Genomic DNA, 23290 nt, shown 5'->3' with positions numbered 1-23290 from the left:
ATTAATGTTATTTCAATCTTAGCTGATTTCTAGGTTTTGCCAACAGGAAGAACAACCGGAAATGGTGTAGTTTTGTGGAAAGATCATTGGACTCATTGTTAGAGGACCAGAATCATTCCTAGCACTCCCACCAATAGGGCTGGTTACTTCACAACTTACTTTCTCTGGACCGCAACTTCTTACTTGTACAAAGAAAAGTTGGGATTAGAAGGTCTCTAAGGTACCTTCAAATTCTTGTGTTTTCTGACACTAAAATGTACTTACCTGGAGGGAATTTAGCATGTTTTGCCTGTGGGAGTCCAAGAATGGGGTATATCCATTGTATTGTTTGTATTTCTCCACTGTCTATTCCCATAGTTCTAATTAGAAATTAAATGAAGAGTGAACAAATATAATAAACACTTTCAATATTAGCTGAAAAAAGCATATTCTTTATGAACCTAATGGTATTTTAGAAAAGCTCATGAATTTAAACTTTGGTAGAGAGAAGCTAAGTATAAAATACAAAACACTTTCAGCAAACTTTGATTTTATAAACATTTAAAAGTAAATCCTGGGAAATTATCACAAGAAAAAAGGTAATACAACTATTGTGAGATACAAGTTAAAACTGAAGAACTTTCCTCCTACATTTAAAGCTCAGCATTGGTATTTATTGATGTGACTAAACTGTGCTTAATCAGAGGAATTGCAATACAATTCCCATGGATTATATTCTAAATTAGACGAGCAATATTGGCAATATTAGAACAGCAAGATGGCAATATTAGAACATAGTTCTGATCATTGTTCAAAATGGGCTTTTCTTGTTCAAAATGAAACATAAGTCATAGCAGGTAGGGCCAGCTTCGTGGGCATGTGAACTATGCAACAGCACGGAAACCTCATACTAAGAATTCTTCCATGCTTGTTTAATGTATATACTATAACTGTCTTGAAATTAGCAATAGTTTTTGAATAAGAGTCCCAGTATTTTTATTTTATACTGGGAACCACAAATCATGTAGGCAGTCTTGGCTGCAGAAGTGGTAAAAAGCATGGCAGAATGGGCCCACAGGAAAGAATTTTTTGAAATGTAGAGAGGAAATATGAACACACAGGGCAAAGAATTTCTTTTTAATTAAGATTTCTAGACCATTATTTAATTAACTATAAAAGCTGAGGAAATATTTAAATTTTGCAGCATTATTAGAGTTTCCAGAAATTTCAGTGAAGCAAAGAGAGTACACAAGTAACCTACATTCTGGAAATGACACAGTATCTCCTAGTCACAGTAGTGTTTTAACAGGATGTCATATCTACCTGGCACAGTGCCATCACTTGGTGAATGCCAGCATCACAAGTCCTATACTTTGCCCAGACAAGCTGTTTTAGGTTGTTTTCCAAATACAGGTTATTTTCCCAGTCAAAACAGTCCCTTTGTATGTCTCTGACTCTGATTCATTGACATGATTCTTAATATTAACTTGTTCATCACTCTGAACTTCATATCAGCAATGATATATACTAAACCCAAATAACAAATATAATTCCCTCTCTGAACATATATATTGCATAACATATAAAAGAAACAGATCATACCAGTGCCAGACTAAATTAAATCATTTTCCTTCAATGTCCTTATTTGAATGTTACCTTTTTGTTTCTGTGTTCAATTCATCAAAATTGTCAATAGGCCAACTTTTTCCATTTGCTCTCATCATTTGAATAATGACCATTGTTTTCTGTAATTTCATAATTTTGGGTACAAACATCACTGGGATATTTATAATTCCTTTAGGAGGCAATGCAATTCCTGTAAAAATGCAAAAACAATTTTTAACGTGGTAAATATTTTCAGATACAATTCAAACGGCTGAAAGTAATCTCCTTATTCTTTTACTGATAATCAATTTTTCTAGATTACTTCTTAATAAAAAATATACTTTGCTAAATTATAAGCACATTTTACTGGCTTCACTAATTTTCTTCAAATGTCATCAACCCTATTTTCAAAAAAAACAAAACATATTTATCCTGAGGCAAGAAGGTTCTCTTGAAGAAGCTGGAAGGGCTGAGAAAATGTTGAAAGAGATGGCTTGGGTTTCTCACTGTGATAAAAGAACCATAAAACCCACAAGTCTTTTCAAGTCTTACTACATTTTGCAAAAGACAAAGTACAGCAATTTTCGATCCTTAATTTCTTGTGTATTTTTCCCCTAGACCATAATGGCTTCAGATATCTGCTTAGAAACCCCAAATTGCTACCAATAAACTGTTCATTTACTTAATGGATGCCATGAGGGAAGCCAAAGTGTATTTGTGAAAGAAAAGGTGAAAGAAAAGGGCACCCACTCCAGCCTGTAAAAACCAGAAGGAAAAACTGACAGCATTTTCTCATGTTCTAATGCATTAGAATTTTTTAATCTTTACTTTGTATAAGAACCACCTGTGAAACTTGTTAGACATGGAGCTTGCTAAGCCCCACATTTATTCAGTCTGGGCTGTGGTCCAGGAAGCTGCATGTTTAAGTAGCACCTCATGGGATGCAGAAGCAGATGGTCATGGGACCATACTTTGAAAATAAATCCTATCTGTTGGACAAGTATTAAGAGATTGGAAGAGTGGTGAGCTTCTGGCCATTTGTAACAGTGAAGGCTTCCAAGTGATGAGTGTTTCCCTTTATTGTGAAGAGTAACACTATTTCTTTATAAGAAAATAAGGGATATTGACTATACTTTCTTTTAAAATTCTTTGTTATAAGGTTGATGATATTCCCAGCCATTTTGTCTCAGATGAGAATGCTGTACTAAACTATTAAGAACATCAAGAAAGGAAATAGAAAGTGGCCCTTCTGCAAAGCATCCCAACTCAAAATTCTTATAAATTTTCAAATTTAAAATTTTATTCCTTCAGGAAGTGAAAATGTTCTAAGGTCTAATATTATAGTTAATAATAATTAATATGATTATGAGTCATTATTTATTGAGAATTGACTATATGCCAGGCTCCATGCTAAGTATTTTTCATACAATATCTCATTTCATTCTCAGAAAATCACTATAAATGAAGTGCTATTACGTTTCTTATTTTAGAGATGGAGAAACTGAGACAATTTGGTTAACTTGCCCAAAGCCCAAATGAAAGATTGTATTGTTTACTAAGCTGTCTAAACAATGTCTGTTATCTTCAACTTTGCATTTATAAGCTCTATATTTTTAGTGAATTGTTGCTTTCAAATAAATTAAAACAGCAAGAACTAGATAAGAATAAAAACAGCAAGAGCTGAGTCAAATAAACCAGCATGCATCCCCAAGGAAATCAAGTTTAGAAATGATTACTTACCCTTACAAAATTATAGTATCACTAAAATTAGATTATATTATGATTAAAAGTAAACCCAGACATTTGGATGGTGTAAGGTAAGACAAATATATAATAGTATAATTCATTATTAACACCATGCTTTTTTATAATGTTCGAATTGAAAGTATGGAATGATAATGCTATGACACATAAGCTGATTTAGTTAAAAATCTAGTAGCGGATTCCAGAAGAAACAAGAGTGCAGCATGAACGTGTGGAAGCAACAGAAAATAAGTATGCGACCATGAAGTGAATGTTTAATCTCAGAGATCAGAGGCTTAAAGAACAAGATAGATTAAAACCTAAAATGAAAAAAGAAAAGAAAAGATTCCAGTGCACTCAAAGAAAGAGAAGTCCCCCATACCCTTCTTGCTTGTTCTTTCAATATAACACACAGCTGGGCCCACCTTACCACATCCTGGTGTATACCAACTTCATCTACTTTTTCATTAAAGCAAAACTGGACTTAGTGCAGACAATAATGGACTGTCTGTATGCCAAGTGTATCCTTTGTATAACTGACTGCGTAATGGCTAAAATTGAGAAATTGGGGCAGAAGTATCGAGTAGCTCTAAGGATTGCCAAGGATCCAAGATATGAACAATTACTACACACACACAAAAGAATCTATGCTTTACAAAGAGTAAAGCAGCACAAGAGTTACATTGTGGCCATGATTGACTGGGCAGGACTTTAAATGAAGAATGGAGAAGATCCTTGGAATTCCCGTCATGTACAATTTTAACCATAGGTAGAACACTGAGCGGATGCCAGATGATTGTGGAGTCCCTCAGTTCTAATTCTTAACAGACAAAGTTCCTCTGCTTTCCTTCAGCCAACTTTTTCTATTGCCAGTTTATTAAACATACTACAGCATGAATTATTATTCCACATACCCATTTGCTATGTTATGAGCCTCAACTCATAAGGTTAAACACGCTCATTTTTGATGTTGTTTTGAAAATAATATTGTTGTATCATTTTAAAATTTGTTGTCTCTTTTTATAAATCAGATAACTGCTCTCTCACACACACAAATCTAGTAGCCTATTTGTGGCTATAACTTTTTGCCAGACTAGAAAGAACTGTAGCTCCCTACTGAATTTATGATAAGTTTCTTTATTATTGCTTGCTTGAATAGTAAGAATCATTGTGCTGTTATTAATTTACAAGAAATGACTAAAATTTAACACTGAAAAAAAACTCTGAGAATTTATCAAATTCATTTTGTGTCTCACAAATGAGTTCTATTTCTTACAGTGTTCCCATTGTTCCTTGCAAGTAGAGAATGAGTAGAGACAGGAAAGCTGTGCTCACTTCTATCTTGTAAAGGATCTACCTACGTTTTTTATTTGTATAGTTAAATGTTCAATCAATTTGTAGTTTATCCATATGTATGGAATGAAGAATGTATCCAATGTTATGAATTTTCTATATGGGACAAGTTATCCAAAAACCACTTAATGAAAAGTTCACTGATTTGAAATGCTGCCTTCATGGCATTTCCATATGCATTTTGGTCTTTTTCTGTATTCCCTAGATTTCTTTTTCTTTCTCTTTAGGTGCAATTGCCACATTGTTTTTAATTATATATGCTTTATTTTCTAGTAGGGCTAACTGTCATCTTCTCTAGCTTGTTCTTGTTTGCCTGCTTGCTTTCTTCCTTCCTTCCTTCATTCATTTATTTTTCTTTCTTTTTTTTTCCAGCTCATTTTTTAAAAGAATTTTTCTAAATTTGGAATGAACAGTTAGCTCCAGGAAGTGTATGAGGAGGCAAATAGTATGTTTAATGGGGTCACCCTACATTTATACTTTAGAAATAATTGACATATTTGTCCATTCACGATCTATCCAAAAGTAAGAGCGTGGCCTCTATTTTTCTCATGTAAGCATAATATTAGGTGCTTCTAGGTTCTTGAAATAGATTTTCAGCCAGTCTTAGTTTTCAGTGTTTGCTAGAGGCTTATTTCAGTATTTTCACAAGTGTTTAGCAGGAAGCTGGGAGAAACCATATCAGTTGTTTCTATCTTCTGGCTAGGAAATCTAGCTAGTATGATGAGGTATAGATTATTTATAGAATTTTTGAAACACTGATAGTACTTCATGTTTAGTATCTGAGAAATATGAAAGAGTGACATTCATTGTATTATTACTATTACTTTTGCTTTTGAAATCTGCTATGGCCTAGTTACGCCTGGCATTCAAATTTTATTCACTGTATTTTAAAACTGCTATTTTGATTGCTCTTTTGATTAAAGCTGTTAGAAATATTTATGCACTGATCTATTATTTGGAATGTAGAAATTATAAAATGCTTTAATGGCTATGAGATTTTCTGCCTTCTTAAAAGAAAAACCTTCTCAAGAGAGTAAAGTGAACATAATCCTCATTTTAGTAATGAAAGTATTTCATCCTGGAAGATTAATTTTTAATCACTTTACTTTTACTGCCTTACTGCTCCCCACAGCTTAATTTCTAATATTTAGTATGGCATTAGACGGCCCATGTCGGGTAATCAAAGAGATACTAAGAAACATACTAGCACACTAAGTCATGCTATTATTTTTGTTATAGTGGTTTATTTAAAATAAGAATACAAGTTTTTATTTTTAAAACATGAAGTCATTAAGAACATGACTTTTCATTAACCATTTTCACACATGAAATCTATGCACTTTTTACCGGAATACTTCATATTTTCAGCAACAAATTTTTTGAAAAATAATCTTTAAATTATGATTAAAAGATGGAACAGAATTGTTTATCTAGCAATTAGGAGAAGAATCGATTCACTGGTTCTTCAAAGATATTATGGGTTGAATTATGTCCCTCCGACCAATCCTACATTGAAGCTGTAGTCGCCAATATCTCAGAATCTGACTGTATTTGAAAACAGGGTTTTAAAGAGGTGGTTAAGTTAAAATAAGACTGTTAAGCTGAGGTCCTAATCCAATTTGACAGATGTCCTTATAAAAAGAGGAAATTTGGACACTGGTACACATTAGGGATGCACTCACAAAAGGAAAGAAGACCATGTAAGGATATTGTGAGAAGGCTGCCATCTACAAACCAAGGAGAGACACCTCAGAAGAAACCAAACCTCCCAACCCTTTGATCTTGAACCTCTAGCCTCCAGAACTGTGAAAATATTAATTTGTTTAAGCCACTCAGTCTGGTATTTTGTATTGCAACCCTAGCAAACTAACATAAAATTATATTTTCTTTCCTGATGTCTCAGAGGTGGAGGCATGGAATGCCATTAAATTGGCTGACAAAAATTATAGTTCCAGGCTCTCAAAACAGGACTGATAAACTTGACTTTGACTGACATCTGGTTGCTATGATCATGAAAAAGCATTCTTCTCCTCCAACCTGTACCTCATTGACTGAATGTGGGCACCTACTGAATAACAGGAAGGACAGTCCAGGGCTTGATTTTCTTTGTGAAAAATTAAAGACTGTTGCTTCTTTATCCTGTTCATCTTTTATAGAGCTAGCTAATGTTTATGATTTAATAAAGAAGTTGTCCAAAGTAGACACTAAATCGAAGAGTTTAGTGTAGAAAAAGCAAGCACTAAATGGAAAGTCACATTTGCTCATATAGGTAATTGGGGAAAAAATGCAACTCCATGCTTCTTAGAAAAAAAATGTTCAGTTTGTAACAGAGAATGTTTTTAAAATAGGTGTTGGAGTTTTTCAGCATAAAAATGGTTGCTAAGGTAAATTTTGTACCATGAACTAAATATCTGTAAGATAAAGTTTTAGGTTTGCTTTTTTAAAATCTAATATATTAACAAAAAAAAAAGGTACTTAAAGAAAATATTGATTTTACTGTAAATATTTCATTGCTGCTCAAAATGAGGTAAAATCCACAATCAGAGCCTCCTGACCAGAGACAAAGTGAAGGAGAGTTTTTGGTCATTGAAGGCCATTAAGCACATGCTACATAGAGCTTTACATGACTGTTTGAAATAGAATATCTTAATGCTTCTTCCAGCTCTAATATTCTATAACATTTTTCTTCATAAATAGAAAAGATAACTAAGATTTAAAAAATTAATGTTGGGGAATTCAATATTTTCTTGGAAAGTAGATAATTTTAATTTCAATTAAAATTACCCACAGAAAATTTTAAGATAAAGTCTACTACTACTACTACTACTACTACTACTACTACTACTACTACTACTACAACTAATACACCTTATTGACCAATTACCATGTGTTCTTTGTCCTCTGCACTGTACTTAATGTGTGTGTAAAATCTCTCTCTTTACCTACAGGAATACAGTGTGATAAAGTATAGAGCGTAAGCTTTAGAAGTTTAAATCTATGCTCTGTTACTCACTAATTCTGGGAAACTAGGCAAGTTATTTAAATGTTTAAGTGAGATTTTCCTCGTGTGAAAAGGGAAGTTAATATAATATACATATCAAAGTTATGCTATGGCAAAGGTACTATTCCAGTTCCATTCAGATCGTCCCATTTTGTACAATATGCATTAATTCTACACTATTTTATTCTTTCACTTATTCATTCAGAAAATACTATGTGCCATGCATTGCAATAAGCATTAGGGATAAAATAGCGAAGAAAATAAATCCCCAGCTTTCCTGGGTCATGTATTCCAGAATGTTTTTTTGGGGGGAGTGGTGAGAATGGAAGTCAAACAATAAATAAAATGTACCATATGTGTGGTGTTGAGTAAAATAATAAGGGTTAGAGTGATGTGGATATTACTATAGGGTGGTCTAGGAAGGCCTCTCTGATAAGATTCACTTGAGCAGAGCACCTAAAGAAGTTTGAGAAGTTTTGTAGACACCTCTGGGGGGAATACTGAGATAGCTGGTGGCTATATGAGTCTGGATTTAAGGAGAGGCCAAGGCTAGGACCATCAATTTAGAAGTTGTTGGAATCTTATGTGCGACAGAATGAAATCGCATTGAGTGTGGATAGAAATGAGAAGCCTGAGCCCTGGGCCTCTAGGGAGTCAGGGGGGGCAGGAAGAGAAGAGGAACATGCAAAAGAGAATGAGGAGGGTTTACTAGAGAGATAGAAAAAGAATCAATTGAGTCCTGGAGGCTGATTATTTCTAAAACCGTGAGGGATCAACTGTGTCAAATAGAGCTCATGAGTTGAGCAAGATGAGGACAGCATATGGATGATTAGATTTGGCAATGTTATGTTACTCATGAACTTAAGAAGAGCAGTATCTATAGACAGATGGAGAATAAAGCTGGAATTGCTTGGGTTCAAGAAATAATGGCATAAGAAGGGAAGACAGTAAGTATATAGATAACCTTTCAAGTTGTTTTGCTATACAGGGGGATCAGATAAATGGAATAGTAGCTGGCAGAGATAAGAGATAAAGAGAGGCATGTCTTTTAACATCAAGAGCTATTATAGCATGTGTATGTTGACAGAAATAATCCAATAAGAATTATAGAGAAGACAGAGGAGAGAATTCCTAGAGAGCTCCACATGGTTAAGCAGGTGAGGGATTCGATGAACAAGAAGAAGGATGCCCAAAGGAGCACAGAGAGCTTTTGTGATGTAATGAGAGGGAATGCAAGGTACATGGATGAAAATAAAATTAGGCTGATCGATATAATGGAAGAACCAGACAATAAGACTCTAATTTGACTCTATATTCTTAATGAAACAGGAAGGATGAATATCAGATGTGAGTTGGGAAATAAATGATGAATGTCAGTAGTAGTTATCAAGTTTCAGTTCACTGTAGGAAATTTTACTATAGAGAATTTTATTAAAGAAAAATCAGGTTCTATCAAAAGTTCATTACTCACTCACAATTTACCTCTCTATTATTCTTTGTATTTACCCATCTTGACATCCATCAACCATTCTATCTATTTTAAAGGCCTCATATTCTATAACTCCTAAGCAGATACTAGTCTTCTCTGTGTTAGAATATATACCTGTATTTGTGAAATTAAGAAAATTGCATAAAATGACTGAAAAGAGAAATTACCACTGTGCCTTGGGTTCCATTTTTTAAAGGCCAGACTTTATAAACTATTTTAATAAGTTCAATTTCTATTCTCTTTATAGAAATGTTCTAATTGTATAAGTAGGTCTAAATTTCAAGTTATATTTGTCCGAAAGACAGGCATCCAGGTATCTTTGAATAACAAGAGCTGTAGCTTTGTTTTTTCACAAGAAAATCAGTAGTTTCACTGACTAGCTAAGAAATCCACCTACTTTATGCTATAAATCATAATTTAAAATCTATGTAATTGGAACCTGAGCTCATTTGTGTGAAAAATTGGTCACAACACAATAGAAAAGAAAATTTTATAAAAAATGTGAAATCATGCTCAGCTGCTGATATAATTTAATAAACATTCATGATAATTATCTGGAGATCTGGGCATGCTTTATGTCAGGCAGCAGCACACATCATTAAATGTCACTAAACACTGAAGTCTTGAAAACATTTTCCAATTCATAAATAGCAACATTTAACTTCAAAAAAATCATTTTTGCAAATAGAATTTTTATTATTCATGTCAAACTACATGATATATGTTAACTAAAATCAACATGAAACATAGTAATTATCTCTTATTAGAGAAAAAAGTCTCTTTTCTAAATGCAATGCTAGAACTCTGCCTATTTAGCTCTGATTATTAGGAATCATATAAACACAAATGATACATATTTTATCTATTAAAAAATAGGTATTACAGATATCAAATATAGTGTAAATCTTTATCTTTTTGACTATTCTCTCATATTATAGTATGATATAATCCCTATCCAATACAAAGATATTTGAGATAATTATAAACATGCAGTTATAAGAAATGAAAGCAAGATCCCATGTCTCTCATCTTCCAAGTTATTACAATACACAACTCAGAATATTTATATTGATACAGTCAAAATATAGAAAGTTTCATCCCAACAAGCATCCCTCTGGTTGACCCTTTATAGACACCCCTAGCTCCTTCACTACGCCATCTCTGAATCATTACAACTGCTAATCTGTTCTCCATTTCTATAATTTTGTCACATGAAGAATGTTAGATGAATGGAATCATACAGTAAATAACTTTTGCAGTTAGCTTTTTCACTTACATAATTTCCTGGATATTCAATCAAGTTGTGCTCATTAAAAAGGTATTCAGTAAAATAGTAGGATACAAAATTAACATTCAGAAATTGGTTGAATTTTCATACACCAATAACAAACTAACAGAAAAAATTTAAGAAAAGAATTCAATTTACAATTGCATGAAAAAGAACAAAATACCTAGGAATAAATTTAACCAAGAAGGTAAAAGACCTATAAGATACTGAAGAAAGAAATTTGAGAAGATACAAATAAATGTAAGGCTATACCATGCTCAAGGATAGGAAGAATTAACATCGTTAAAATGTCCATACTATCCAAAGCAATCTATAGATCCGATGCAATCTCTAATAACATACCAATGACATTTTTCACAGAACTAGAACAAATAATTCTAAAATTTATGTGGAACTACAAAAGATCCTGAATACACAAAGAAATCTTGAAAAAGAAGAACAAAGCTGGAGGTATCATGCTACCTAATATCACACAATACTACAAGCCTATAGTAATCAAAACAACATGGTACTGGCATAAAAACAGATACACAGATCAATGAAACAGAATAGAGAGCCCAGAAATAAACCCACCTCTATATGGTCATTTAATCTATATAACAAAGGAGGCAAGAATATACGATGGGGTAAAGACAATCTCTTTAATAAATGGTGTTGGGAAAACTGGACAGACACATGAAAAAAAATAAATTAGACTACTTTCTTACACCATATATAAGAATAAACTCAAAATGGATTAAAAACTCAAATGTAAGACCCAAAACCATGAAACTAGAAGAAAACAGGCAGTAAACTCTTTGACATTCCTCTTAGTAATATTTTTTGGGGTATGTCTCCTCAGGCAAGGGAAATCAAAGAAAAAAATAAATGGGACTGGATCAAACTAAAAAGTTTTTTCATAGCAAAGGAAACCATCAACAAAACAAAAAGGCAACCTACTGAACAGGATATGATATTTGCCAATGATACATCTGATAAAGGGTTAATATCCAAAATATATAAGGAATTCATACAACTGAACACCAAAAACAACCCCCCAAATGATCCAATTAAAAAATGGGCAGAGGATCTAAATTGATATTTCTCCAAAGAGGACATACAGATGGCCAACAGACATATGAAAAGATGTTCAACATCACTAATAATCAGAGAAATGCAAATTAAAGCCACAATGAGATATCACTTCATATCCATGAGAATGGCTATCATCAATAAATCAACAAAGTGTTGGTGAGGATGTAGAGAAAAGAGAAAGTTTGTGCACTATTGGTGGGATTATAAACTGGTGCAGCCATTATGGAAACCAGTATGGAGGTTCCTCAAAAAATTAAGCATAGAACTACCATATGACACAGCAATTCCACTTCTGGATATTTATCCAAAGAAATTCAAAACACAAAGTCAGAAAGATGTATGTACCCCTATGCTCAAAGCAGCATTATTTATAATAGCCAAAATATGGAAGCAACTTAAGTGTCCACCAATAGACTAATGGATAAGGAGAATGTGGGATATGTATATAATGGAATATTACTCAGCCATAAAAAATAATTACATTTTGTCATTTGTTACAACATGGATGGACATAGAGGGTACCATGTTAAGCGAATTATAAAAAACAAAATAAACAAAGAAAACAAAAACAAACTCATATATACAGAGAACAAATTGATGGTCACCAGATTGGTGGGGTGGGGTGGGAGTTAGAGGGGTAGGTGAAAAAGGTGAAAGGGATTAAAAGTACAAATTGGTAGTTATAAAAATAGTCATAGAGTGTAAAGTACAGCATAAGGAATATTGTCAATAATATTGTAATAACTATGTATGGTATCAGATGAGTACTAGACTTGATGGAGTGATCACTTTGTAAGGTAGATAAATTTATAATCACTATGTTGCACACCTGAAACTAATATAATATTGTATGTCAAATGTAATTGAAAAATAAATTTTAAAAAAGTTGTGCTTATTAATGCTTCATTCATTTCTATTGCTGAGTAGTACTTCATGGTATGGTTGTACCAGTTTGTTTAACCATTCGTCCATTGAAGTGCATCTGAGTTGTTTCCAGATTTTCCCCATTATGAATAAACTCGCTATAAACATTCATACACGTTTTTTTGTGTAGACATACTTTTTATTTTTTCTGGGATAAATTCCTGTAAGTGCAATTGTTGGATGTTAGGGTAGTTGAATGCTCAGTTTTGTAAGAAATCATCAAACAGTTTTCCAGAATGGCTGTACCCTTACATTCCCACAAGCAAGGTATGAGTGGTCCAGTTTCTCTATATCCTTGACAATATTTGATGTTAGTATTTTTTAATTTTAGCCATTCTGATAGGTTTGCAGTGAAATCTCATTGCAGTTTTGTTTTGCATTTCCTAAAGATGAATGATGTTGAACACCTTTTCATGTGCTTAATAACTATAAGTATATTCTCTTTGGTGAAATGTCTGTTCATCATATTCTTTACCCATTTTCTGATTTAATTGCATTTTTATTAGTGAATTTTCAGTATTTTTATATATTCTAGATAGTAACCCTCTGTCACATACATGGTTTATAAATATTTTTTCCCAGTTTATAGCTTTCCATTTCCTCATCTTCTCATGGACTTTTACAGAACAAAATATTTTAGTTTGATGATGTCCAATTTATTAAGTTCCCCTCATGGAATTTGCTATTGGTGAAATCTAAGAACTATTTGCTTAGCATTATGTCAATTTTTGTATGTTGTGTGAGCATCTTTGTAAAAATTGCATTCAACCTATAGATCGATTTGGATAAAACTGACATCTTTACCATATTGATCCTTCCAATTCATGAATATAGTGTATCTGTTCCTTTGTTGTTTGATTTTGTCATTTTCAGCATACAAGTCCTTTACATATTATGCTAGATTTACTTCTCAATATTTCTTTCACTTGGAGAGATTGTGGATGGTATTATGTTTTTAGTTTCCACATTTTCATTGCTAGTATATATAAATATGATTGATTTGTATGTTGTTTACTGTGGCCTTGCAGAACTCACTTAATACTTAATAAATTTTTTTTTTGTAGTTTCTTTGGGATTTTCTGGTACCTCATGTGATATGAAAGTAGAAACAGTTTACTTTTTCCGTTTCATGCTATTTGCCTTTTGTTTTCTTTGCTTGCCTTCCAATAATGCGTTAAATAAGTGGTGAGAGTGGCATACTTGTGTTGCTGCCTATTTTAGAGAGAAAGTATTCAATGTTTCATAATTAAATGTGTCATTAGCTGTAGTTTGATCATGAAGCTCTTTATCAGGTTGAAGAGGTTCCCTTTTATTTCTAGGTTGTAAAGAGTTTTACAAGAAATAAATATTGTGTTTATTCCAATGTTTTTTCTATATTGATTGACATGTAATTTTTTTTCTTTAGTCTTTTTAACAGTATGGATTACATTAATGGAATTTCAAATATTGAACATGTCTTTGCTTCTGAAATAAGCACCATTTGGTCGTGGGTATATATTTTGTTATATATTGATAGATTCAATTTACTGATATTTTGTTGAAGATTTTTGCATCTAATTTCATGAACGAGATTAGTCTTTAATTTTCTTTCATTGTGGTTTTTTTGTTTGTTTGTTTTTTGTATCAGGGTAATGCTGGCCTCATAGAATAAGTTGAAAAGTGTTCTTTCTTTTTTCTTTTTTTTTTTGAAAAATTTGAGGATTGGTGTTAATTCTTTTTTTAAATGTCTGGTCAAATTTGCCAGTGAGACCATCTGGGCCTGAAGATATCTTTTTGGAAGCTTCTTAATTATGAATTAAATTTCTTTAACAGTTATAGGACTATTTATATATTCATTATCTCACTCATCTTTGGTGAATTTTGGTAGTTTGGAATTTCCTAGAAGTGGATGAATTTTTCCTAAGTTGTTGAATTTACGTGTTTAGATTTGTTTGTAATACTATCTTATTTTTCTAATACCTTAGGTTATATGTAGTGATATTGCCATGGGTTAGTCGAACATATTTTAGGTTTCTAACTGATTTATAGTGTTTTTGAGTATATCATTTCATATAATTCTCTTAGTTGTTTTAAATGGTAATTCAATATATATATATATACATATATATATATATATATATGCAATTTATTGCTACCCAAAGGTGTCAATGTTTAACTACTTTGAATGAAATGTATATATTTATGTTTTAAAGTATACCTCGGATTTGTTTTAATCAGGTATGATAATACATTCAGACTCAGAAATGACTGTCATGAAAGAAGTTTTTATATTCATATAGCTCTAGAAACAGGAGGCATAGCATGTCATGTAGGAACACATGGAAAAGCACTAGAGTTGGTCATGGGGTGGAAGAATGGGCAAGAGCCTTTATTATGGTTTTCATGGGATAGAATGAGTAAAGTAGGGTAAGTAGGCTAAGCAGGTTTAGGATTGGCTAGTTTGAAAAATTTCAGAGGACTTTAGGGGATAGGGGTTCTTGACTCTAGAGTGATAAGGGTAGGAGAACATTTGCCTGGAATGTAAAAGCCTAACAGAAGACGTATAGGAGGTACGGGCTCTAGATTTGTTAATCTGAATCTGAAAGGTACTCTTACATATAAGTCATTTACTATCTCTAGGAATTAGCTAACCCTAGGAGAGGCATTTCCATCCTTGTCAGCAAGGCCCCAAATGCCAGAGCCTTAAAAATAAAGAAAATAATAAAGTTAATATACCTTATTTCCATTTAAGTCACTTTATCTATTCCACATTTTAATTATAATTATATATAACCTACATATATACTTAAGACTTTCCTCTCTCTATAAGTAAATCCAGATGTAGAAATATAGACTCCATATCAGACAGTGTTATATTTTTTGCTTTACTCAGCAAATATGATTTAAGGAACTCAAAAGAAGTAGGATAGCCTATTATTATATTATATTTATCTATTCTCATGTTCTTCACTTTCTAAAGTCCCAATCCTTCTTATGTTACCATTTCATGTTTAGAGAACACCCACATCCTTTAGACATTCTTTAAGAGCTGGTTTGCTTATACCAAATTCTTTCTATTCTTTCATCTGAGAATTTCTATATTTTTCCTTTATTCATGAGGATATATTATCAAGACACAGAATTTACAATCTACAGTTCTTTCCTTTCAGTAGTTGAGAAATATGTACCACTTCCTTTTGGCCTCCATGGTTTCAGATGAGAAAGCTTTTGTCATTTGAATTGGTGTTTCTCTGTAAGTAATGCACTGTTTCTCTCTGGCTGCTTTCAAGGTTTATTTGTCTTTAGTTTTCAGAAGTGTAATTATGATGTGTCTTGCCATGGATTTCTTTAGCTTTAAAATATTTAGAGTTTACTCAGCCTCTTGAATCTCAAGACGAATCTGAATCTCTTTGGAAACTTTTCAGATATTAAATCTTTGAATAAAGTTTCAGTCTCACACTCTCCTTTCCCTTTGGGTTTCTGACGATATGACTGTTATTTCTTTTATTATTTTCCTATGGGTCCCTGGAACTCATTCCTTTTCCCTACCTCTCTTTTTTATGTCTCTCTGTTGTTCAGATTGTGTAAATTATATTGCTTTCCTCACATTCATGATTCTATTCTCCATCACCTCCATTCTCTTCCTGACCTTATGCAGCGAGATATTTATTTAACTTACTATGTTATCAGTTCTATGATTTCCAGTTGGTTCTTTATTTAACTTACATTTTCTCTATTCTCTGTTTTTTATTTGTTTCATGAAAGTTCAAAATCATTTGTTGAAGCAGAATATGAGGCATCGATTTGTACTGTCTCATTGCAGAAGGGTTATGTGGGAGTTTTGTTTCCTGATGGGCCCAAGAGCCCCAAAGAAGAGACAGGAGGAAGCAGAGTACCAACCAGCTCCATCTCTCACCACTTCACTCTCCCTTATTGGTGCTAGGTGGGGTTAGAAGCTCAGTTCTCCACTGGTCCTGGTCCCCATGTGAATAGAAGGGAAGCAGAATGCCAACTCCTCTTCCTCACATTGCTTCATTCTAACTTGTTGATGCTTGATGGGGGTGTAGACTGTGGTCTCTACTAAATCCCACTGACTCTAGGGATTGGGTTACAGTAGGAATGTCTATTGATTCTGCATTCTATCCTACTAGATCTTGCTAACACCCATAGTGGGGAAAAAAGTAGATTGCTTACCAGCCCAACTTGCACCAGTTTTCTCAGTCTCACTCACAACAGGTAGTTAGAGGTGACTAGACCCTTCAGGCACCATCTTTTTAAGTTTCATTATTGCCAGGTGGAAAAGGGCACTCACTTTGTGACGACCCTGTTGACATTATTCTGGTGGGGTACTTGGAGTTGTACCTGCTTTTGTCAGGAAATAAATAGAAGATAAATTCCCCTCTCAGCCCCAACAGTATTCTGGTAGAGGAACTGGAGGACTGACTACTTCAGCTGGGAAAATGGTAGATTTCTTTGTTGCTTGGCCTCATCAACACCAGATGAGAAGGGAAGGAAATCAGAGTGTACTGCTTCTGAGACGTGAGCGTGGGTAGGGTAAGGTAGAAAATTAACTATCTGCTTGGCCCCCCTGAACCTATGAGGGTAAGGGACACTTGGTTTTTCCATTGATGTTTGGCTAGAGTAGGGTGGGAATGAATAGGACTATGCTATCTTGGCAACATCAGAAGTCCAATAAATAGGAGTATTTTAAAAATATCTTGTCAAATATGAATCGTTTCCAATATTTATACACAATCCAATATAGATCTTCTTTCTATTTATATGATTCTCTTAGTTCTATAATTTCTTTTGGAGTGACAGAAAAATGTCACTGAACATTAAAATGTAAAAGCCAAGGAATATAGATAGATAAATGAATTAGGATACTAATGCTACTATCAATAATAGTAACAGTGTATTTCAAAGTAGTGATGAGGATTTTTCTAATTGTAAGGAACCAGGGAACTGTGTCTTCTGAGAGAAGAGTCAGGTTTAAAGAAGGTATGTAAAACATTTAGATAAGTTGATTTAGGGAAGAGAGGGTATTTTCCTTATGACAGATCATGAGTTCCAGAGGGTGGTATGGTGAAGTATTAAAATTTGGAAAGGAATAAGAGTTGTGGTAAAAAAAAAAAAGTGAATGTACTCTGCCCTTGGGGATACGAATGCTGAGAATGAAGAATGACCAAGAAGAACAGGTGTGCATATGGTAACAAACATAAAGAGGGGAAAATGTATAATTACATAGTTCCATGTGGAAGATAGATGGTGGTGGTAAGATCTCATGCATCCACCAATTATTCAACATTCTCCAACTACCTAAACATATGCATGTACTTCACTATATATGAGCTTAGCATTCTCAACACTCGGCCCTCACAAATATAACTCATGTCAAATGTGGAGTTTGCTAATGTACTCAGGAATTGAGTGCTTGTTTGTAAGATAAATGTCTCACCATTTATCTTTTTCCTGCTGTTTTCTCCCTGAGGGAAGTTTTGATAAAGATCACAGCACCATTTACATGTGATAGTAAGATGAATAGCACTCAATGATGGCTTCATCTGCTCCTATTAAGGGGTCAGTGATTCCATTAAATGCCCAGTTGCTATAGGAAAGGAAATCAGTTATAGCTACCAGAATTCAGGAAAAATAAAACTAGCAAAAGGTAATGAGTGGTTGTGCCTAGTCCAAAATAGGGAAATCTGAGAATGGATGCTTTCATAAAATACATTCGCTGTATCCCTTTTATGAGATAAGTGAAAAAAAAATGTACATCTAAGCCTTCTGTAAGATTTAATTTTGACTTCCCCACAGAGCTGGTGACAGGAGAGAATTTCAATTGTGTACTTATTTCCTACTCATGGAGACCATGACAACTTATAACCACTTGATCTTACTGTTAGACTTAAATACATGTAGGGATGTCAGCTAAAATAAGAAAAAAAAATTGATAATTTCAGTTCAGGTGTAATTGGATTTTTGACATATTAGATAGAGGGAGGTCTGATTACATTTGACATTTCCATACTGATTTTCATTCTAAATTCTTCTTAGCTAACACACTTTGTTATTTCTCGAATTTTTTGCTTTAAATTAAATAAATGTCTGAAGTGATAGGAGATTTTGCTTAACCTCATCGACTGAATGTAATACCTACCTTGGAATTGGACTCTGATATTTTTTCATATAAAAACTAATTGAGAAATTTAATATTTGTGTAGCTAAAACAGGAATTTAGTTTTATAGAATGCACCAATCAGGTTATAAGACATGGCTTAGAACATATTTTCACTTATCAGAGTCTAAGAATTAAAATAAAAATGTGACGTCTACAGAATTACATTGTTTCTCAGAAGTGACCCAAATGTGCTAAAGTTGTCATCACTTTTACTATCTCTCCAAACTTTCTTTATAGCGTCCATCTCTTAAGACTCTTGTAGAGAAGCTAATACATTCTATGTTCTTCTACATACCAGTGGTTTATGTGCCAGTGATCTTCAGTATTTTTGCCCTGATTTCTTCTATATCTTATGCATGTGGATAAATGCTCAATATTAAGTATGTTTTACTGTTTCCCCCAGACAGGCACTTGATACTTTGTCTCAACATAATAAAAACATTATCAGACTAATAAAACTTGAAAGAGTATATTCCATTTTACAAAACAAAATTTCGCTAACACATTTTGTTTGATTCCAAAACTAGTGGGAAAGTATATTGTTTGCCTTACATTTTAGTATCTGAGCAATTTCATTCTAAATTTTTCTTGCTTATGTCTTTTCTAGCACATAAGAAAAAATGTTCCATTTTTTAAGAGAAAATATTTTAAACTAAGCATAGAAATTAGAATAACTGTCCCCAAAGCAAGTAAACTATATAGATCTGTTTTTATTAATGTCATTAACCTAATCATAGAATGACAATCTTTGAGTTGGAATTTAATGTTCCTCACATGTAACTTTCCAGAGAATCTAGAAACATTTTAAGAAGTCTGTCAGAGATGGCCCCTCAGCAACCATTTGGATGCGTCATCTAATGAGGAGCTCCTATTTCTTAAGGCACTCAGTTTCCTCATAAAACAAAATTAGAGAGTTCTTCCTTGTTTTAGTCCCTAGTTCTACTGCCTAAAGCTACCAGTCTCTGAATAAAGTTTTTCAAGCAGCAGTACAGAAAATTAAACTCTGTGTTTCACACTTATAGAAGACCCTTTTCCATGCTCAATATAATTTATTCTCTCAAACACTAGACCCACTTCTATATATTCATCAATACCTTGCTAGTTATCTAGACTCCCAAGGATTTAAAATCCTGACTGTCTTGTCTTGCTAGGTCCTTCAATAGTTGATCCCAAACCAGTAAGGTCATCTATGTGTTATATTTCAACTGTGATAAATATTTCCTGGATCTTCAAACACTCTCCTTGAATTTCTACCTCCATGGACTACTTGTCCATTGGGACATCACCAGTTCTACCTAAATTATAACATGTTGATTCTTGCCTTCTCCTTAATGTATGATTTTCCAAATTTTTCTATTTCACTCTTTCCTAACAATTGACTATGCCCAGTTTCTGCAGCACCAGTCTAAATTCAATCAATAGATCTAGTTGGAAGTTTTGGTTACAAGTTATCTAGCCATTTATCCAGTAGATACCAGCCATTTCCTGAGATATGACAAAAGATCCTTCATCATTTGATATCCATGCAAAGAAGCACTCTATTTCCGGTATCTTAATATGTATCATGTTTAATTGACCTAAATTATCCAGGCAAGATCTAATTAGTACAAAGTAGTTTGGAGCAATTATCTACATTTTTACACCTGAGCAAAGCAATTTTACTATTATGGCTCAAATTTACTTTAGATTTTTAGATAATCCTATTACAAAGTATGTTATCAGAAGGAAGTCAGCCAAACCAAAAATGTGCTCCCAAGCTGTACCTTACCATATTTAATTTATGCGACTAATGCTGAACCTGCATATCAGACATTCCATTATTTCCTTAATATTATGTATTGAAGACCTCAGTCAAACATTACAGAATACTGAGATTATATATCCATTTGGCATCTTCCTTTTTTTTTTTGTGATACATAAATATGCCAAATATTCTATGGTTTTATATCAGATATAGATGGCATAAACTCTGATAAGATTGTATTGGGACTTTATTATGGCCATTTCTGCAGCCTAATTCATTCATTCATGTTGTCCCTTAAGAACTTTTCTAGTTACCCTATTCATAATCGTAACTCTAACACCTAGACTTTGCTTACCCACCTCTCTTGAGCACTTTCTCTTCTCATCCTATTTGATTATTGTCTGTCTCTTTACATTAGCATGTAAATCCCAGAAAGGCAGAAATTTTGTCTGTTTAGCAACCTGTTGTACCTGCAGAACTTAGAACAAGATCTTAGCATATAGTAATTCTCAAAAAATATGAGTACATGAATGAATTCAGCAAGGAACTTTTCTAGTTGCTAGGGATACTGTAAGAAATGAGACAGGAAACATCTCTTGTGTCATTGATCTCCACTTCTAGTGGGGAAAAAAAGATAAGGAACAAATAGATAACTCTATAATAGGTTTTAAGTTAATTATTAAGGAAAGAGAATTTGTGAAGGTTGTTTTCCAGAAAACTTTTCTAAAGAAGTGACCTTTACTGAAGGCTTAAAGGATTTAGAGGAATTTAAAGAAAAAGTTGGGATAAGAGTGTTCCAAGTAGAAGGTTGAGAGATTTTCAAGGCTTAAATAGGAATTGGCTCTGGATGTTGATGCAGCAGCTCAGTGAAGGGTGGGAGAGATTGGAGAAGATGAGGTCAGAAAGAAAAGCATGGACTAGATCATATGGGGCCTTTCTAATCTCACCTCCTAAAGTTGAATTGGAAAACACAGGGAAGATTTAAGCAGCACAGCGATATAGCCCACTTTAGGTTTTATGAAAGATCCTCTGTCTACTGTGTGGATATTAGCATGGAGGGTGCAAGACTGAAATAAAGGAAGCTATTGTAGTAGTCCAGGAGGTGTAGACTAGGGTAAAAATGGTGGAGGTGGTAAAAAGCAGTCAGAATGAGATATATATTTTATGGCTTTGCTATCAGTATTTACTGATGGGCTGAAAATTTGCAATGAGAAAAAAAATGAATCAAGTATGACTCCTAGTTTTTCAGCAAGATAAACTAGATAAATGATAGGGTTATCAACTAAGATGGAGAAATCTTTGAGGAACAAATTGGCACAACTGTGAGGGGACGAGTATACCAAGAGTAATATTTAGTAAGAGATACCATTAGATATCCATGTGGGGAAGAAAATACGCAGTTGAAACTCAGGAAAAGTTTAGAGTTAGAGATATAAATTAAGAGGTCATGGTGTGTTGATAGTATCCACAAGCCAGAAAGAAATGACCAGGAAGATAATATAACTGGAGAATAGGCAAGACTGAACCCTAAATCAAGCCAACATCTAGAGTTCTAATAGCAGATAAGAGACAGAAAAGAAGACTTGGAAGGACTGAATAATGACATCAAAAGAAAACTAAAAGCTGGGTAAATATAATAGTTCGAGGAGAGGAAAAGTCAACTATTTAAATGCTACTGAGAAATAAAGTAAAGACAGAGCATCGACCTATAGATATTGCAACATGAAAGTCATGATTTCCTTGAAAAAGCGATTTCAGAGATAATGAGTACAAACAACTTTTTCTAGGAATTTTGTTTCAAATAAGGAGAAAAACGGGTTGGTAGCTGCAGGGGCCATCAGATCAAAGTGTTTGTTTATATATACTGATAATATAACATGGTGGTACATATATTGTGGGAATCATCCAATCAATGGAAACACTGTAGATAGAGGTGAAATGAGGGATAATTGAAAGGCAAGGTTGTTAAATAAATTAGAAGAGGTGAGATCAGGGGCTCAAGTGGAAGGGCTGGCTTAAGTATAAACAATTTGGCCCTAGTAATGAAAGTAAAGTCAGAGGTTTCGTTTTGTTTTGCTCTTTTCTTTGCCTTGCAGCCATATTCAGCTATGTGTGTTCAAGCACAGAAAGGGCAGAGAGTTGGTGTATGTCTGGTATAGTAAATTGGATCATTTTTCCTGATACTTCATTCCTCCTCTGTATAATTATAAAATTATGGCTATGCTTTTATTGTGATTTGACTTTGATGTTTCTGATGTTAAGGTAGGCAGAGTACATTTCTCATCTCCACTGATACTAAGCATGACTTAAGTTGACAATAGAATGTGGGTAGAGGTGATAGTATGCAAGTTGAGATCTTAAGAATTATGTTATAATTCTACTTGCCCTCTTGTGCTTCTTCCATCTATGAGGAGAAAAACGTCAAACATGTTCTAGGTACTTCTCAGAACAAGGAAACATACAGAGTGGTCCCGAAGCTGATGTTCAGTCTAAAGAAGATTTGCCCAACTAATCAGCAGTTCCATGTGCAAGACAAATAAATGTTTCTGGTTACAAGACATTGGGATTATGGGGTTGTTTGTTATACAGTATTAAGACAGCAATCACTGACTAATTCACTATGCTTGTGGTTTTACTTAGTGAATAGAAGGAGGAAGATGAACATGGTTGCTGAAATCATAAAGAGGTGACTATAATGATAGGGTGTAATGACCATTTATCAGAAGTATTGGCTATTAAGTGTTTGATGTACTAAAAGGCACATGACTGTATCAAAGGGATCATATAATGGAATTTGTCTAGTGCCTTGTAGAAAATGAAAAACATAATTATTATATATTTTCTAAGATCTAAGAGTTTAGCAAAATAAAATTAGGTTAATGTGTTAGAACTTGCTTTTAAACTATCCATGTGATTATTACTATTCATAT

The 23290-nt window shown here is 33.5% G+C and overlaps 1 protein-coding gene and 1 pseudogene across 1 annotated transcript in view; one reads left to right on the top strand and one right to left on the bottom strand.

The window, feature by feature from the left end:
- The window catches only part of CFAP47 (cilia and flagella associated protein 47), a 366407-nt gene that overhangs the window by 33358 nt on the left and 309759 nt on the right, over positions 1–23290 (bottom strand). Inside the window, 2 exon segments of the mRNA XM_011385160.2 lie at positions 265–359; positions 1636–1795. Of these exon segments, the coding sequence (XP_011383462.1) occupies positions 265–359; positions 1636–1795 (255 nt within the window).
- Positions 3584–4145, top strand: LOC111733866 (annotated as a pseudogene).

This window comes from Pteropus vampyrus, unplaced genomic scaffold (assembly GCF_000151845.1).
Source record: "Pteropus vampyrus isolate Shadow unplaced genomic scaffold, Pvam_2.0 Scaffold667, whole genome shotgun sequence".
In the NCBI taxonomy this organism is placed as follows: Eukaryota; Metazoa; Chordata; class Mammalia; order Chiroptera; family Pteropodidae; genus Pteropus; species Pteropus vampyrus.
The sequence above is the reverse complement of the archived record's forward strand: the minus strand, read 5'-3'. Positions and strand labels throughout refer to the sequence as shown.